Source organism: Anguilla rostrata, chromosome 1 (genome assembly GCF_018555375.3).
Source record: "Anguilla rostrata isolate EN2019 chromosome 1, ASM1855537v3, whole genome shotgun sequence".
Classification (NCBI taxonomy): Eukaryota; Metazoa; Chordata; class Actinopteri; order Anguilliformes; family Anguillidae; genus Anguilla; species Anguilla rostrata.
In genome coordinates, this window is record NC_057933.1 from 49,632,894 (window position 1) to 49,653,474 (window position 20,581).

Below are 20,581 nucleotides of genomic sequence, written 5' to 3' on the forward strand. Positions count from 1 at the left end.
AGTAAGGTGATGTGGTAGTAGTTTTCAGTTGGTAAGGATCTGCAGCACCTTCCAGAGGGGTGAACCTGAAAAAGGGCCAGATGAGAAGTGCCAGAGATCTTTCTGGTATGCTTGATGGTGTGTCTAATTTAAAGAGACTTAACCAAGAGGAATTCAGTGGAGGTCATCTTTGCAACCTTACGATGCATTGAGGTCTTTCCAACTATCCATGCTTCCATACCAAAATGTGATTCATAAAGCAAGACTGACTCCCTAAATGATTCCACACTGGTGCTCTGAACTGAATCAAGCTCAGGCTGTTTGACGAGGGGGGCAGTCTCAGGATACATTTGTAACGAGAGTACGAACATGACAGAGAGATAGCGAGGGGGAGAGAGTAAGACAGAGAAAGAGAAAGAGCAAGAGAGTGAGAGAGAGAGAAAGAGAGATCCTGCTATTTTAGAAGGCCTTTGAGACACAGTTGCAACTCTCTCATCTGTAAGCAAACACACAATGTGGGTTTTCTCTTCTAACTCCCTTCAAGGCCTACTTGTCTCTGCTCTACTGCCACACAATGCAACAGGAAGAACGCACAAGCGTTGTGCATGTAATCATGTGGCCTCTGTCCCCAGGCCAATCTACTCTCAGCATCCTTTCTCATCCTTCCCAGAATTCCTGCTCCACTGCAGAATCCACTGCGGAATGGAACAATAAGTTTTTTACATAGCCCCATTGACGTGGGAGAGATCTGTTTGTCCTCTACTGAAAAGTATGGCCTGTGATTAGGATGATGTGATCAAGCTCAGGGAACATTTTGCATCATAAGTTGCCGAAGCATCCGACTAAAACAGACAGAATAACTTTAAGGTGCTCTGAACCCCAATGGAAATATTCTAGCACTATCCAGCATCAAAAAGTAGCGAAAGTGCATTTTCAGCCCCTTCACTAAAGGACAGAAATAAACATTGATATATATCTGAAACTAGTGTATAGCTAATATACTATTAAGTTCATTTAAACTTCAATGGCACCCCAGGTGTTTTGGTTAAACCTTACAAAGGCACACACCACAAACAGGTTACTCTTTAATCCAACCATTTTGAGTAACAGAACTGGCAAATCCTCTTCCCAAATCAACATCCCTTTTCTGGCAGCCCAGCAAACATCAGTCAGCAGGTCCCTCCGGTTGACCCTAGTAGTCCAAGTACTACTACCGGCCCACAAATGACACCTGGAGTTGCTCCCTGAGAAACCTAAACTCGAAGAAAATTGAAAAAATTATACTAAATTATACAACTGAATTTATTTCACTCGACATACAACCTGAATGTCCACCAAACCATTTACCAAAGAATTCTTTTTCAAGTACATACAGTATTGACTTTCTCAGAAAACTAATCTGAAGCTAAAACTAAGCTAAAACTGAGATCTCAGGCTCTATCTGAATATTTACATTAAATAAGAAGCTATTATAAATGAGTGATGATCTAGCTAAAAACAGGAATAGACACCCTTTCAAAATTCCAGAATGACAACACAAGTGACTGCAGGAGTGGCAGCCAGCATATTGGATGCACAGCCTAGTGTGGTAATGGTTCCCTTTATGTTGGCTATTGTTAAGGGCCAATCCCATATCCAGCAGTGGCAACTCCCTTAACATCATTCCCAATGGCTTACTCATAGGCCCGCCAATGATTACAGCTCTCACGACTAGCTGCATAAAGCTAACGCAATATTTACACAGGGCTTTCACTGAGGGAGCCCAGTAGTCTGAAGACTGCAGGTCTGAGTGTCAAATAGGAAATGAATCACTACTCAGAAAAAATTTGTATTAATTCTCTCTGAAGAATTATGGGAAAGTCTTGCTGAAGAGAGATACAATGTACTGAACTCTGTGTCACATTGAATTGTTTTCACTAGCAGACTCTCTCAGGTGAAGCTGGCTCACACAGTAAACATAGTGTTAGCATTAGCGATTGTTAGCATTATCCAAAAAAAAGTCACACCTTGTGCTGGCCACCCTGGTATACTCTGCACCTACTCTATATTTCATGACCATGTAAAAAGGCAAATATGACTGTCAAATAAACATTAATCAAGACTTAGCATTCTTAAAATTGCTGAATGCAGGTTTTAAGGTATACGAGAGATCATATTTATGCTTGTATCAGTAATCTCTGTGTTTATCCCTGCATTGACATGTCAGTCCCTCCTTGTGTTTGCTCATAAGTCTTTATGCAGGAGGAAGTAGGTCAGCCTGTTCAGCAGCACCTGCAGAATCATCACAAAACCCAAGTTCAGCCAAACAAAAATGCTGAAGGTAATTTAAAAATAGCAGTTTGATAAACCAGGAGAGGCATCCCAGAGAGAGCCGGCTACAGCACTGAGTCACTTTCTGGCATGTACGCTGCTGCGGTGGCGTCATCAATTCAGCTCTTTTGAGATATAATGTATTCATACAGAGATAGAGGGTACGATGGGCTGTCATGTGCACACACACACACACAAGTAAGCACATAAAAACATACACAAACAGACATATGTGCATATGCACACTTACGAACACGCACAAAGGCATGCAGACGCTCACACGCACACATCTACGTCTGACAAATATGTCTGTATAGTCAGGGCTGCGGATGAAAGCAACCAGCTTGATGTACCCGAACTCACACCCAACCCCCACCCACCCCTGGGAATATCATTTACCCTCATCACAGTAAAAGAAGATTGTCTATATTAACCAGGGCCCCGCAGTACAGAAACACTGCATGACTTCTCTGCCCACATCACAATCTGCCGAGGGGCATTCTGAAGCCACCTCTGTAGTGTCTGTCTCCGGCTGACACCAAGGGGAGCAAAGCTCTCACGCCATGCTAGTTTGAAAACAAGTTTTGAATTTTAAACTTTTGAGTCAACCCTGCAGAACTGCCACATATCCCTTGCTTTCAAAACGACCGAGTGGACAGGGCTGTGAGGAACTGCACCGTCCCCTGATCTGGAGTAGGCCTACACCACACTTAATAAAACCACTGAAATAAGCTCAATCGTCCCCTGATCTGGAGTAGGCCTACACCACACTTAATAAAACCACTGAAATAAGCTCAATCGTCCCCTGATCTGGAGTAGGCCTACACCACACTTAATAAAACCACTGAAATAAGCTCAATCGTCCCCTGATCTGGAGTAGGCACCCATACACACACCACTCGTTAATAAAACAAAACCACTGAAATAAGCTCAATCGTCCCCTGATCTGGAGTAGGCCTACACCACACTTAATAAAACCACTGAAATAAGCTCAACGTCCCCTGACTGGAGTAGCCTACACCACACTTAATAAAACCACTGAAATAAGCTCAATCGTCCCCTGACCTGGAGTACACCACACTTAATAAAACCACTGAAATAAGCTCAATCGTCCCCTGATCTGGAGTAGGCCTACACCACACTTAATAAAACCACTGAAATAAGCTCAATCGTCCCCTGACCTGGAGCTACACCACTCTTAATAAAACCACTGAAATAAGCTCAATCGTCCCCTGACCTGGAGTACACCACACTTAATAAAACCACTGAAATAAGCTCAATCGTCCCCTGACCTGGAGTACACCACACTTTGCAAATAAAACCACTGAAATAAGCTCAATCGTCCCCTGACCTGATGTAGTGACAGGCCTACACCACTCTTAATAAAACCACTGAAATAAGCTCAATCGTCCCCCTGTACCTGTGAGTACAACACCACACTTTGCAAATAAAACCACTGAAATAAGCTATCAATCCCCTGCAAAAACCACATAAGACTCTGATCTGGAGTACACACAACTAAAAACCAGCAAATAGCTCAAGGACGGTACACACTGCAATAAAACACTGAGTCAGCCCTGATAACACACTTGAATAAAACCACTGAAATAAGCCATCTGACGGAGTCCACTTATACACTGAGTCACCATTTAAAACTAGCAAATAGGCAGATAGCTGACAACAATTTCAAGATGCACTGAGTAAACTAATTAAATACTAAGGATGAAATATATGAAGAAAACAATCTTAAAACCTTCAAGAAGCATACTTGATTGTTTAAATGTCTGTACTATGCTAATAATATTGTAATATTCAGACAATCTAGCCTACATTTTTCCTATGGAGTATCCTGCACTCTGTTTATGTCAATGCATGTAATGTCAATGAAGAATAACAATAGATGTTATGTAAAAGGTAAACTCTGATATAGGTGCTGGCAGAGCAAATAAAAAGCCTTGAAGCTGCTGCATCACAACACCCTGCCAGAAGCTCAGTGACTGAAGTCAGTGTGGACAATCTTCCCTCCGGTATCCATAGCAATTCATTACATTACATTGTATTACAATACAGAAGCTCTCATCCAGAGCAATGTATGGTATTGGAGAACATCAGTGTTACTCTCAGGAATACAAAAACGCAGTATCCCCAAGAAGGCACAAAGACCCATTAATAATCAAGTGTCATATTGACCTAAAAATAACTATTTGTATTGCAAGAAAAGACCGTACTAGTCAGATAAACTAACTTTACCCTCAGCTCTGTAGACTCTTCCACAGAACAGTGACAGATAACTGTAATTCCAGAAGCCAGACTAACATTTAGAATGAGGAGGAACCCTAATCTCTTAATGCAAGAATATGCAGATATAACATGCTAGTCCATAACATTTGCTAATCCAAGCCTCATTCAATTTCACCTTGTTCCTACATAACAAATACTATTTTGCAACTATATTTTCGTACCTTGTGGATGATGATATGCAGTCCTGGGCCAAGTAATGTCACAACTCTTATTTATCAACATAGACATGCAACACAAAATAAGGACCATGATACCAATGGTGATGAGCCTGAGAATGAGGTTCAATTTTGAGTTTCTCTCACAGTTCAGTCATGCCTCCCATTGTGACATGCACCTACAGCGATTGGACTAAAGCACCTCCTAGCAAGAAGAGAATGCTCTGGAGGGGAATGTGTTGAGAAATTCTATGAGAAATTTATGGTACTGCCAGAGGTGGAAAGTCCCAGCGTCAGAAAGTAAAAGTCCTGCCATGTGTTTCTTCCACCCATGAACTCAGCGAGCTGATTCTACTAATTATTTATATCCCCTGGCTGGAGAATTGTTCTAATTGGTAAATGCAGGTGATTGGAACAAAATACTGGGGAGGACTTTTACTTTCTGAACCTGGATTTTCCACCTCTGGGTACTACCCATGTTCTTTGAAAGCAGATTCAATCACAACAGATAACTTCATAGGGGGCTTCACGGAAACAAAAGGAGCTCTGTCTCAGGCCAGTGCCTTTAAGTCTTTTGAAGTTTTGCTGAGAGAGACCTAAAATGTAATCGTTTTACAAGGCTGACTTCATCCTAGAATAACAATCTTCAGCCACCCCCCTCCCCCTCCCAAGTTGAAAGGCCTCTTACTAAAATAGTCTAATGAATATGCAAACATGCATTTTTTCTTCATTTAAGTGAGATCAAACTGCAATCGCTTAAAAAATAACTAAACAAACAATGTGAAGAAAAAGTACAATGCTTGAGTTTACTTTAAAGTCAAAGTTAAGGACAAATAACTGTTGATTGAATACAGGCCATTATAAAGGATCTGATTAGCTCCATCTCTTATTCATTAATTATCTTATTACTTTAGATATAAAGCTTATGATCACCTGTTTTCTTCCTGGCTGTACAGCAGAAGGAAACAGAACCAAACTATTAAATTTACAAGCTGCTAATCTGATCAGGAGTTCAACAGCTTCTCAGCATGTTAAATAATAGGCTGTATAAGTGAGTAATGAACTTGACACACCAGAGGAAAAAACAAATCAAAATCCTGAAAAATGTGGCTGCTCTCTGATGGAGGCAGGGAGGGTGAGATAAAAAGAGCAGTGGAGGAGAGACCAACTCTCTCCATGACCTCAGGGTCGTGTGACTCTGCTTTCTGTCCGCTTCAGTGTGTAGACAGGCAGTTCTCTGATCCTCCCAGCTACATACTTGCACACACACATACACACAGACACACACACACACATACACATGCACACACAAAGCATTCATCCCAAAATAATAATTGCCACACCAAAACTAGCCCTGGCCACAAATCCTTGCTGGTACAGAATTAGTCCTGACAAGTGACCAATTTGACTACAAGCACACAGACTATTACAGGTAGGGGGTTTCTGGGTTTCATCCACCGTTTCAGTTTTGAACTTTAATCTAATTTTCTCAGGTAGGCCTATACCCTACCCTGGATCAGGGCAGCAGGGTCCGAGGACAAATTTCCCTAACTCCACCCCTGCATGTCGTGAGACATGTATGAATGAGGTGGGGAATATCAGAGAACAAACACTTCTTTATGTTTGCCACTGTTACGAATGTGCCATGAGAAACAGCAGGCATGCAATGGAGTGCCATCGGCATGAGATGGGAAATCTCAGAATTTACGCAACCGCAGAGTGAGCCCCGAGGTCCTGGAACACGAGGCGACTCCGCGACCTTCACGCAAACAAGCGTCTGCTGTTCCCAATTCAGAAAGCCAGAATAACATCCCAAAACACTCAGCCACCGAGAAGGCCGCCACTGAGGAGCTCCAACAGCGAGGAACAAGAATCCCCTTTCTTTAACACAAACGGCTCATAATGTTGAGTGCACATTAGGCCCTCGCATGCATGTATGAAAAAGCTAGTTGTTGATGGTACGCTAGCAATAGCACGGTCATATAAACATACAAAATGCTAACATATGTTCAGTGTTATGCCTAGGCTTAATTCAATCAGAGATACAATTGTTTACTATTATGTGCTATTTCCACAACAGAAGAGACAAAATAAGCACTGTCTGTCCCCTTCTATCTACACGACAATTACTGTGCCTCACCGAAGGCATTTACGGAAATAGGGGCTCTCTCTAAAGCGAGCGAGCATACAGTGTCAGATTTGCTGGGTCTGCTTACCTGGTTACACCTTACACAGAACAGAACACCATGCAAATGAGGTGAAAGGACCTGCTCCAGCCATTGATATGTACAATATACGTACAGTATATGATTACACAAAGTCAGACTGTCCTTTAAAAACACCAATGTGGACTCAACACTCAACAATTCTGATTCAAAGTTCAGAGTCTCAATTTACAATTATCCAATGAACACAGAACTCCCTGTGACGACCTGGTCATCGCTCCTCCTCCTGCCCTCAACTCTTCTACCTACTGGCTCCCCAATGGCAGAACAACTTGTCCATCAAAGTCAGGACAGCCGAGTCCTTCTCTACCTTCCGGTGTAAACCGAAGACCCATCTGTTGAGGAAATCCCTCTTCTCATCCCAACCCTGAATCCCATTCCCCTCTCCCACTTCTTCTCCTATCTATCCTATATTTCCCTATAAAAAAAACCTCTCTACTTTCCCTTCCATATGTTAATTCTAGGGACAATGGATTACCTATTGCCAGTGTATTATAGCTTGACCATTACACCCTCATGAACTGCTACTTGGAATGTTGGTGATTTACACATGTAGACCTTTTCTTTGTGCACTAATTGTAAGTCCCTCCTGATAAGAGCTGCAGCAAAATGCCTAAAATGTAGGTGTACATGTAAAATCTGTTGCCTTTTGTTTGAATATACATTGTTTCTTTCCCCTAGGACTTTTACCAAAGGCATAAATTAAGTCATACATAAATAATGTCATACTAATTCCACAAGCTAATTTATTTCCCTCTGTGTGTCTGTGTGTGTGTGTGTGTGTGTGTGTGTGCGTGAGTGCGGGTGTCTGAGGTAAAGTTTCAAGAGGTAAAGGTTCACTAATTATTCAGTTCAGGGCAGGATAAATTGTACTTGCAAAGGTTTCTACTTATAATGTTAATAAGTTTTAATAAGTTTTTTAAATAAGTTTTGTTCATGCTGAGGCATATTCTCAACACCTAACAAATGACAAAAATGCCCTCTCAGTTGCCTGATGTCAACATCATTCACACAAGTCATGGAAATTCAAAGTTCTTTTCTCTACTGTTAACAAATTGTTGCAGCCAGCTGACAAATTCCCACTCAGAATTTCCACTGATCTTTGCAATATATTCCTTAGCTTCTTTCACACTAAAGTTGATGCAATCCACCAACAGCTGCTCCTTACTAGTACTGAACATGATGTCCTCTCTCCCGCTTTGGAGCTAGCTCAGACAGGTTCTCTCTCTCTCAGTTCCTCCCTATCAATGATTCCACGCTCTCTGAAGTCACCTCAAAATCCAGGTCGTCCACGTCAGCTAGACCCAATCCCCAACCAACTAGTCAAATCTTGCCTCCCTCCCCACATCCAAATCTTGCACTCCCACCCCACATCCATAATGATGAGATACTCTCCATTTTAAACTCACCTCTTCACACTAGCTTCACATTAACATGACATAGCTATTCTCTCCCCCCATGGCATTCGTAGGTAATTAGTCCGTAATTTTTTTATTTTATTTTTTGAAACACCGTGTCCTGTATGCGTAGTGTCTTGTCATTTTTCTAACCATTTTAATACCATGTAAAGTGACCTTGAGTGCTCAGAAAGGCACCTGATAAATAAAATGTATTATATTATTATTAATAAGTACAGTACATATAAGCAAACAAACCAAATCACACAAAAATAAAAACCAGAGGTAAATCAATTATAGACAATTGTTCCACTTGCAGTGTTTGGGTGGGGGGGGGGGGGCAGGGTTCTGCATTGGACTGAATTATGCCAGAAGGATAATTTAGAGCATTTAGTGTCACTGCAGTAGGGGTTTAATTGCGTCAGGGTAACAGGAGGGAACAAATCAAGACTGATGCGACTGAACAGAAAGAGTAATATAATAAAGACAGCAAAGCTTTTCTGCATGTTTAGTGAGTATGGGTGGGAGGGAGGGAGTGTGTGTGTGTGTGTGTGTGTGTGCGTGAGAGAGAGTGAGTGTGAGTGAGAGAGGGAGAGACTGAGAGAGAGAGAGAGAGAGAGAGAGAGAGCATCGAGTAGCAAAAGAGAAAGATTTTTCACAGAGAGGGATCACATGAGCTAGCAGATTAAAAGCAGCAAGCACGATTAAGACTAAACAAAGTTAACGGCCTGCACAGAACAGTCTGTTACCATGGACGGCACATACACCGAAGCTAACAAGGATTCTCTCTTGATAATACAGTGCCAGTGCATATAGTCTGCAAGAAACAGGAATGGTTAATGGTCATAATGATGGTTGACTGGTGATTGGGGAAAACCTAAACTTAATCTGAATGGCTGGTCAAACTTGGAACCCCCCCCCCATCAAAGGGCACATGTTTCGCCACTTGTGTTCCTACTGCTGCTCCTGCCACCTATTTCAACTGAGGTGCAAAGAAACATACTAAACGAGCCCTCAAGGCCTTTCACATACATAATGGTAAAGCTCCAGCAATTAGACTGCATGAGCTGTTTTTCACATAGCCATGGGAGAGGTACATCCGTGTGCTACAGGCCAGCAACCAACTGAACAGGTTTAAAATCAAACAATCAGCAAGCATAGGGTAGATCCCAATTAAGCTGCAGAGCTTCAATATCAGTATATAGTGTCTCACTCAAACTCCAAAACCCATAACAAATCTGGTTGGGCCATTGCCAACATGAAAAAGACAGAAGTGACAGAAGCCATTCCATTCAGAAGCTATTACGATAATTAAACAGATATTAAGCCTAATGGCATGAAGCATTCTCAGTAAACAAACTCTTCCAACATCTCCCAGTTGTTTTCTTTGGGTTGGGTCTTTGTGTAAGTGTTCAGTCTAGCCAATTATATCTTCACATTCCCTTTCCAAGAATAGACTGGGAAATCCTGGTTTTACAAGTTAAATACTGTTTTTTTAAGTTGATGTGAGATATCCATCAAACCTAGCTTCACAACACAAACAGACAGACTATACTGGAATAACTATGAAGATGCCTTAAACAGGACCATCAAAGTAAAATTTCTGGCATGCTAATTATGGCTTTAAAGGCCACCCAGGTCAACTTCAAACAGGAAATCCTGCAGAGAGCCATTTTCATGTCTGCGGAGTACTCAGAATTCACTGAAGAATTCATCCATCCATCCATCCATTATCTATATCCGCTTATCCTGGGCAGGGTAGCGGGGGGTGCTGGAGACTATCCCAGGGTGCATTGGACGAGAGGCACCAATACACCCTGGACAGGCCGCCAACCTATCACAGGGTACACACACCATTCACACATGGTACATATTATTACACATACATATTACTGTATGTTTTGATTTCCCTTAGAGTAGAAGATACTTACATACGTTTAGTTTCTGACAACCTGCGTGTTTTATCATCGATGATATACGGCATTTGCAAGTTTCTGTTTAAAGCAAGAGTATCCACTTCAAATAACTCCAAAGAAGGTTTCACAGTGGTGTTATGCCTCCAGAGGCGGTATGTATGTACATTACCCGATTAGTTTTTTAAATAATGCTTCATCTTATTTTCAGTGTGTCCTATATCACGTGCATGATATAGTATGTACCAGCATGATCTAAAAATTGATATTTAGAATTGTGAATAAACACTATAAAATAATATGTTCTTACATACAGCCTTTGGAAATTGGTTATACAAGCTGCTTTTGAGGTACATGAAGTGTACACACAAAACAGTTGGGACCAACATACTCTAAAATTAAAATAACATCAAAAGGCTTCAGAAAATGAACTTTAAATTTGCAATATGAAACCCTGAATGTAAAATTAAAATCTGGGTATTTTGTTGTTTTTATTTCTTGGGGGTGCTTATCCACAGATTTAAACAAGTCCTGTATACCCTAAGGGTCAAGCAGCAATAGTGAAAGGCTTGTATCCCTGTGTCAGCTTGGAGCATCACTGGTTGCCGTGCCAACATGGTGCGAAAGGTTGCTAATGGTTTCTGGGGATGAAGGACAATCAGAGCCAGCAGTCCTGTCTGGAACCTGTTATCAGGCAGCATTAGAACACTCAAACCCCCAGGCAAATATTTCTGCTTCTGGCATGGCTCACAGCAAATCCAGACTCAGCAATAATAAAAAAAAAGTTCTCCAGTATATCCATCACTCCTCACGATGAAGCTGTAATTACCATACAGTTCTGTCATCCTCATGAAAAGAGAAAGCAAGAGCCACATTCAGGTGGACGTGAAAATTGCCACACTGTCATTCACAAAAATAATTTTTAAGCCGGTGGCAGTGCATAAACACATCGTTTTCAATTGTTATTTATTCATACAACCAATACTTTGTCATTAAGACAACAGTATTCCTAAACAACTTTAAAAAAGAACATTACATCACTCACCTCTGATGATGTACACGGGGAACCATATTTATCTGTTGGGACAAAATAAGAATGCAATTAGGACGGTTTAACAAAATGTACACATATAGGCCTACATGAAGCCACCAGTTAAATAAGCCATCTAGTCTTACTTGGTGCTATAATTTGGCAGGTCTATTCAATCATTATTCTGCACGCCTGCGGCATACATTGGCTGCTGGCATTTCTGTCATAAATTATATGATAAGCAGGCACTAACCAAACCTAATTTGTTCTAGTTTAAATTAACTGGGCCTCCTTCCTCAGTTTCAGATTTATCAGTGGGATAGAGGGGGCTTGGACTGCAGCTCCATCGGCTCTGTAGACTGCGGAATACAGTAAGGTCCTGCATTACCACCTGCCTCATAAACAACCTACCAAATTATTCTATGCACTCATTTAAATGCAAATTCAAATTGAGATTGGCAGCCTGCCCAACTATTACACTAGTTCAGTACATAAACAACACATCCATGCTTGTGCTCTTGGTGCAAAAAAGCACGTAAATGCAGTCAAGCAGTAGTTAAATAGAGCAATGAGGTGAGAGTTTGGCAATGAATAAGACAATTTCATTGGGCACACAAGAAGTAGGCCTATCTTAAGATAATATTTTCTACTTCAGAGGGAAAAAAAGATTAAGTATCATTACTAAAACTAAACAAGACAAACTTTTTTTTTGCAGTGTAAGCTCCCATGTTTATTTAAATTTTGACTACTATATATCCACTCTTTCATGTATCCACATCCCCTCTTGTCCCACTGAGGTTGGTTATGCAGGAATTTACTGTATTGGTTAAGCCTAAATATTGTCCATTCCAGCGCAAAACCCGTCTGAGACCTCCAGTATTAGCATTATTACATCCCAGAATTCCTTCCTTCATCCAAAGTAGGACAGGTTTCAGTGAGAAGAAAAGAGAACAAGGGCGGATCAAACAAATCGGACATTTTTAAGTCACAGTTCATAAAGGCCACTCCTTGCTCGGTACGAACGCAGCCAGGCTTACTATCAGTGTGTCAGGCCTGGCACACAAAAACAAATAACAAGAAAATGAAATAGGGACACAGGCAAAATAACCCTCCCAGCAAATAAAGGTGCTCCCTGAATAACCACCTCAGTTATGTGCATGGATGCCACCAGATGAATGCAAGGATGACCTAACTGTGCAGTCCTGGCACACAGTCACGATTAGCAGGGAGGGCCCACACGAGGGAAAAAACGGTGAGAACGGGCATTTACCGCCTGGAATTCCGGCACAGACCCTGCCTGTGTGTCTCCGGTTGTCATAGACACACTTTGCAAACTCAACTGGCACTAAAGCAGAGAGTCTCAGGATCACAAAGCAACACAAAGCATCGCGGCTCTCATTAATAGGTTTTATCAAAAAAATTCAATTAAAAGAAGAGTCACTGACAGATTAACTATCTCTATGAAACAACTCCATGGAATCACTTTAAGAGCTGGGTCACTATTAAACATTTCAATCTCCGGTGGTAAGTAAATTACACTTAAAATACTGCTACACTTCCGTTAACATAGGACATTTTGGACATTGATGAAAATGCAAGAAACTTTTCTCAAAGTCACGTCATCACAGCCTAATGGCCACTTCATAACCCTTCATCAAATGACAGAACGGCAGAGAGCACGATACGTCTCCCCACACACACGCTCCGTTGTACTGAGACACCGTCAACACATAACAATGCGTTCAAATGATACCCTCATGACTGCCCTAATGACTCATGAGCAAAAACACAGCGCTGCTCCACCGCAGCCAAGTTCACGTTCAGTTGCATTTTAGCCTACATTTCCCAAACTGGACAAACTTTTCCCCAACAGGATTTAGAGAAATCCTGAAATAGCATTTGGTTCAGTTGTGGCTCAGCAGTCATTTCCACCACCACCCATAACAAAAATAATATCACTGCCAAAGTGATGTTTTCTGTCTTTAGAGCTGGCCAGCAAAGGGTTGCCTTCATGTTCACCAGAGGAGCGGGTTACACCGTCACAACATTACAAACACACACCTTCAGCTTTGTCTCCAATAACGAGATCCCACAAACTTCTTATTCGGCCATTAGACATTATATCTACTAGCAACAAGTCTTCACTGCATTCATCATATAGCCTAACTAATAACAGCAGAGCTTTGACACTCCTGTGTAATCTTGGTTGCATTCAAAGAAAAAGAAAAACAATATAGTACATAGCCAGCACATTGTTGGTTCTATTTGGAGAACAGATTTCTGAAAAAAAACCTGGAAAGCTTCCTGAATCACTATCAATAGTGCAAATCAGAGCATCCTTCTTGAGTACAAACCTGGTTTTCTAAAGGCATTTATTTTCAGGCGGAGAATCTTTTATCAGGCTAACTGCTTCCCCCTGAGCCACTGACTACACAGTTGTCAATTATCTATGCATGAGATTGCTCCGTTTAGCTCTGCAGTACAATTTTTCACCAGCAATGTCAGACTCCCCATCAGAACAACTACTCTTCCGTTTTCCTTATTTTCGTAAGAACAAATGTAAGGGCTCGAGGGTGCTCTCAGAAGGTAGGAGAAATAGAACTCAGATATATCCAAATACAGGGCTCAGACCTACAGTCTTTTTTTTTTTTTTTTTTTTTTTAACTCTTGCCTCCTCTGCAGTCTCATCGCTCATCTCATCAGTCTACAAAGTACCGACATCTGAAGCATTTGCAGCTCCAAAGAGCCACCAATGCAGCAAGGACAATCCACCTTGACTGGTCTGTCCGGCCTGGAAATAGGCCGGAATCAATGAGGAATCCATTTTTTTAGGTGTCTGACGTTGCCAATGAATTTTAAATGGCAGCGGAGAAGCCAGGTGGCACTGCATACCTGGATCCTGGCCACTGTCAGTAGGGAGGTGCAATAGCCTATATCTTGTAAAGAGCTCTCTGAATAGCTTACAGTAGTGAGTCAAGGCACTCGCCACTAGTGCAGGCTGAGACAGGTTCAAGATTCATGTCATTAGCAGATATTGAATGGGATTTAAGGACCTTCATCTTCAGAGGTAGAGAACATTTAAGTCAGCCTTAATGCCTGGCTTATTGCTGCCATTTATCAGCAAGATCAGGGTTATACCTCCACCCCCCTTGCCCACAGAGTGTCAGTGACCCTGTCATCGCAGATCCAGCTAATAGAAAACAGTAGGTTGGGAACTCTGATGTCATATCCCAAGTTTCCAGAGTGGTGAAAACTTGGCAGTTGCCCTGAGTTTAATTGAGCTTGCTCTTTTAAATGCCCATCTAGGGACTGTCAGATATGTCTAGATTTATTGCAACCTCAATAAATTAGTTCCTGGGAAAGAAAGCTAAAAAATGAACACATTTTGGATAGGGATGTCTAATTGTCCGTCTATTTTATAATTCATTACTTTTTCCTGTTGCGTTTCCCCATATTTGGAAAGATGAACCCGCAAACTGAGATTCCATCCCATCACTGAAGCATCCACATCAACATCCTCAGGAAGACGAGAACTAGACAACGTCCCCTCAGAAACTGCCAAAGTCAGCCAGATGCTTCCATGTACTCCGCTGACCCGCTTGAGAAAGTGTCATCAAGTAGGCCTATGGGTTTTCGAACTCAGTCCAGGGGGGCCCTGTGTAAGCTGGTTTTCTTTCAACCACATCTGCAACCCTTGCATTGGAACAAGCAGTTAAGTGTTCTCAACTCGACACTTTTAATGTCTGTGGAGCGATGATTTGCCGACTATTAAGGCAACTATGTCAGCCATGAAGAATAATATCTCTGATTCACATCCAAGGCAAACTACAGTGGTTGGACAAAATAATGGAAGCACCGAACAATAAATGAATATCAAGTAAATAACAAGGAGACTGGGAACACTGGAGCATCCTTCAAGAAGGAATGCCTCCAGATCTTTGAGGGTCGAAAAATGTACTTGCACAATCTGCCCTTCCAACTTCCCATAAAGAGTCAATTCAGGTTTAGATCTAGTGATTGTTGAAGCAATGGAAGGCATTCAGTGCTCATCCAACCACTCTCGTTTTTGTTTACCTGTGATTTGGAGTGTTATCATCTTGGAATATGAGGATATAATGAAGGAACAGTGTTTGCACCTGGTCTTGTAAAATGTCTTCATATCCCTTGGCTATTATACCATGTAGAACAATGGTCAGACCCAATGACACACATGAGATTCTATTACCGACCCACCGCCATGTTTAACAGTTGGAAACAGACATTGTGGGTTGAAAGGCTCTGTTGCCTTTCTCCAAACATAAACCCATCCAGGTGTGGCAAAAAGAGTACCACTCATCAGACCATATTACTTTTTTCATTGATAAGGGGTCCAGGTTTTGTCCTCCTTACACCAGGTTATGTGTCTCTGTGCATTAGCCTTGGATGCAAGTGGTTTCCAAATGGCGGTCTGCAATAAGCTTTGTGAAACGCACAACATACAGTTTTTGCCCAGACTAAGTCAAAGAGGTATTGTCATTTTTGAGGCCTTTGGTGTTCAGCAACTATCCTGTTAAGTATTTACATTATTTTGTCCTACCCCTGCATTTTTTTTTTTTTTTTTTTGAAAGACATTATAATTATTCATTGATTTAACTCGCAGACAGACAATTGAAATCAGTGAGGTCCTATTTGATGAAAATGTGGACACCTAGTCACTGATGCTAAATCAATGAGCCAAATCAGCATTGCATTAAGATACGTCTAAGGAAGAAATTCAGAACAGAACTTAAACATTGGTTGGAAATAATACTTAACCTTAATTGATTAAGAGCTTGTGCAATACACAGGGGTACTCCAGGAAAACCCCTTGATGGAGGACAGTGCAACTCCCAGGAATGTAGAGGTCATACTATTTGACCCAAGGCCAGAAACTGCAGGTTCAGCAGATTTTCACCAGCACTCTTGACCTCATGCACCAAGAATCTAATTTAAGCCGACAGGTTTATACACAAGCCCTTTGAAATTCAAACCCTGAATCAGGGTCTCCCCTGATCTAACACTGTGCCAGCAGCATGAATAAAATGTATTTCACTGCAGCTTGCAGGATGAGTGTAAATTCAAACAGCAAAGCTGTCTTTGGCACATTAAGATGCAGAAAAAATCATCATTGACATACAAAGAATACAAAGATTGTGCACATCAAAGATCCAACACACAAAAGAAGACCTTTCCCTCTTATCACTGTCCCTATTCATGGCACTGTCTAGGAATGCCGCTGTCACATGACAGACCACAATACAGAACCACATTTTAGCTGAGGTTCTTTTAATGCAAAACTGAAATCGGGTGAGGACAAAGCTCTGCCCAGTGAGAAGGTACACAGAATCTCCCCTTTTTAATGTATGATATGTGTCCGTAGCAGTGCCCTAAGATGGGAGAATATTCTGGATGTGAGGAGAAGGTGCGGTGCCCAGGGGATGGCTGTGCATACAGGTCAATCACCCGGGAGGTTGAAGGGGGTGCTGGGAACCAGGAAGACAGCAGCACAAACCCTCCACTCTCACAGACCCTCAATAATTATCCCGGTCAACATCAGTCACAAGCCAAATCACCACTTTTTCTATGACACAGTAGACCTCCGTGTAACAATATCAACACTTCAGTATATGCAGCATTACCTAGTAAAACTCCAGCAAACCTCTCAACAAAATGTACCTGAAATTACCCATTTTCATTTACATAAGATGAAGGAAAGGGCTGAAAACCCACATCCACATACACACATACCAACCACTCTACGGATGAGACATTCTGCCACTTAAATTAAATGTTTTTATCAATGTTCTTCCTTTGAGAATAGTGGGAAATTACTACAAATCATAATAAAGTTTTTTATATTTTATTCAGAATCCCTTTGCAAAAATAATAACAGGGCTAATCGTTTTGTATTTTGTTATTTATATATTATACCATATCATTCTATGGACTTGTTATTAGATTTGGAATGAATGATCTTAATGTAATATTTTTTAAAAAATATTTTCCTTTAGTGATTATAGGCCTCCTACTCCGGCTTTATTATATTAGAAAATTATAGAATTTTCAGAACAAATCACTGGCAAATTAATGTTACCAGTGCAGTTAAATTGTTATATACTCATAAGAATTGGGTACACCAGTGTGTCCTTAGATGGAAAGAGACGACTGCATTATTGCCTGTTTAAAGGAGTACCATTGGTTGGTCATTATTGAACCGCCGTCCTTTTGTTCTGGCGGCAAAGGTGCTCCCACCGGCTGAATCACATGGTCTCATTGTTTACAGCGACAAGCCCATGGCGTAGCTGTCAAGTTAAATTTCCAGGAATCACAGACATGCCAGTGCTTCTTTTTTACAACGTATTTTGAAGTCAGTAGCCACTATACAAACCAATAGGTCTATTTGAAGAATCAAACACCATCAGCATTATTTTTATTTCGGCTAATAGGAGACAAAGCCCTGTCTTGGCAGAGCAATTGCCGTTTTTTTTTATTGCTGCTATTATTTAGAGCCTTCGCACTAGTATAATTTAAATACAAGATGTGGGTTAATCTAAACCGTGTTGCATAATAGTACGTTTTTATTTCTGATGGTTCAGCCCAGACAGATGTATCTTTTAATGGCTGCACCGCCACTTCTGTCATTAAAAACACATTTTCTGCAATATGTAAACCGCAAATATGGCCACTGGTGATACGACAGTCAGCTATATGATGTTCGGATAAAACTGAAATTGCACAAAATCAATAAAATACTAAAATTGTTGAATAATTCGCATCCATTCGGCTATTAACCTACGGTGCGACGTGGCACTGGATCCTGTTCATGAAGCTAGCTGTTGGTATACGATGTCTACACCCTGTATAATTGTGGGGGGGAAACTGCACGATTTGTTTGAACAATTTATTTCGTTTGTTTCAACATATAGCCTACTTTAGCGTTGTCAGTCTTTACTATCACACACACTGCAGCGGTCGAAGCTACAACACAAGGTAAAATATGTAGCCTATGTGACCATCACAAATGAATGCGTTTACCTGGTCTGCCCTGAAACTGCAACCTGACCATCCCGTCTTTATGAATTTTGACATCCCCGGGTCCCTCAATCCTTCTTGCGTGATCCCCCACCGAAGCGGTGGCAGACTTAGAATTTCTTCTCCGATGTCCCTGCGCCAAAGACCTGCAGCACTGGTAACAAACAGCCCATGCTTGCTCCTCGTTGATCGGCTGGCCGTACAGCATTAAAATCTCATCCAACGACAGTTCATCTTCTTCATCGCCGCAATCCATGTTCACATGGCCGGGATTCAGTTCATCGTCTTGGTCTTGTTGTAGCGCAGGGGCAAGCCGCTTGGCCATCCTCTCATTATCTCCAGCGAGAGAGGGACCGTTGACAGGAAAAATAAGTCCGGTTGGCACCGTTAAGCCATTGAGAGCGGTGCAGTAGCGTCCGCAACCAACAGCAACCACATTCAATTACCACCCTCCCCGCCTACCAATGGTTTTATGTGTCTCAATCGCATGACGGATTTGTTTGCGTGGTCCCAGCGCTAGTCCTGTTTTTGAATTCTAGAAACAGACTTTCCTACTCCTCAGAATCCGGTTTAGTCTTTTGAATGGTAGGATAAATCCTGACATTTGCATTCACGACTACCAGCCTACACTATGGACCTGTGATCACGTCACACAGTTTTTTTTTTAATAGGCTACTTCGACGTGAACAAGGATATTTACTAAATTGATACACCAATCTTGAGTGATCAAATCAGTCCTGATCAAAGGACCCTTGGATTGGATTAGCTACTGTATTTTGGATGGTAGGCCTACTGTATTGCAATTTGATTACACGTGTGTATCTGTATCATTGCGCTTGCACTATGCTGCAGTGGAAGTTTCAGAACGCCATGTCAATTATAAGCTCAACAAACAGCCAAATTGAACTGAGGTTTCGCTTGTACTGAGCCTATGAAATAATCTGATGATTACAATGTGCACAGTACACCACAGTCTATAACCTCATTACAGAACAGAGAGACTGATTCCATGTCTTCCCAGCAGTAGGCAGAATTTTACCCCTCAATGTTATTTGTTTACGAAATTAATTTGCAGATAGTGTTACAAAGTGCACACTTCCTTTGAGCAATTAGTGTAAATGTTATATTTCTAAGTTTAATCAAACTTAAATAAAAATTAAATTTATAGAACCAAAATCAAATATATTTTCCAATAATTGCACAGATGTATTCTCTGACAGAAATGACCAATTGTCACAAATTATTGTGCTAAGTTGTTTTATTTAATAATTAATCTAATCTACTCATAAAAGTGATCTCCAGAAACAGATTAACATAACCATCCTGAAACTGACGGAAAAGATGAAAACAAACAAGCACATAAACGCAATGTTATTATTTGTTACTAAAAACCTTTGCCTTTAATATTATTTGATAAACCCAGGCTAAGATTGATTTTATAAACTCATTTAAATGATACTGGCAAGCAGCTGGGAAAAGGCTAAATCAATATTCAATTACATTACACCAGTCTTCGATTCACCAAGGCATATTGCTCCCCCTGCTGGGCAGCATTGCACATTTCGGCATATTTTAATAAAATATGGGTCTGACCTAATGTTAAAAAACTAATCAATGGGGAAGAAAGCATGACTGTAGTTACTGACTGTAATTACTAATAACTGATTGTACCTTGATAAAACAGGGAATTCAACTGTTTCTATTTTTCCCTTCCTTATATGTTGCTAGGGCCTTGCTCAGCCAGCAAATGTTTACGCTTGTCAACATTCAGAGCAGCAACCTTGACTCTCTGGAAAAGATCTCAGAAATTTCAGAGGTAACCACATTTCTGCAAGCCTGGCCCCATACAGGAGCACTATCCTCTTTTGATGTATCGACTCTCTAGCTCCCCGCACATCTTGATCAAAGGGACTGGCCAAAGCTGAAAGGAAGCAGCTGCACTAGTACAGGGGATCTCTCTGCTATAGAGGGTGGGATGGAGGGAAGTCTGTGAGCAGGGACGATAAACTATCTAGTGCTCCAATACAGGAGGCTACAGTAAATCTAGCCTTCAGCATTATTAGATTACAAACATCCTGCACTAGAGGAGAAAGGCAAATCTCAGATCTACTTGAAGAGCGCAGTGGTTCTGCACAGCTATTAGTCTGAGCCCGTTAAAAATATTGCAGAGTACAGGCCCTTTGTACTTTTCTCTTGCATCATGCCAGGGGGTTCCTTTCTG

General features: G+C 41.3%; 1 protein-coding gene across 5 annotated transcripts in view; it reads right to left on the reverse strand.

Moving 5' to 3' along the window:
• LOC135257492 (protein spire homolog 1-like) overlaps nucleotides 1-18,996 on the reverse strand; it is a 55,962-nt gene extending 36,966 nt beyond the window's left edge. The window contains exons 1-2 of one of the 5 annotated variants that reach the window (XM_064340270.1): nucleotides 18,364-18,996; nucleotides 11,326-11,357 (exon numbers count right to left, since the gene is read on the reverse strand). In XM_064340270.1, the coding sequence (XP_064196340.1) occupies nucleotides 11,326-11,357; nucleotides 18,364-18,685 (354 nt within the window). In that variant the 5' untranslated portion in view covers nucleotides 18,686-18,996. The remainder of the gene's footprint in view (nucleotides 1-11,325; nucleotides 11,358-18,363) is intronic. The other 4 variants (XM_064340262.1, XM_064340291.1, XM_064340281.1 and 1 more) reach the window with 4 other exon arrangements.
• Nucleotides 18,997-20,581: the final 1,585 nt, after the last annotated feature.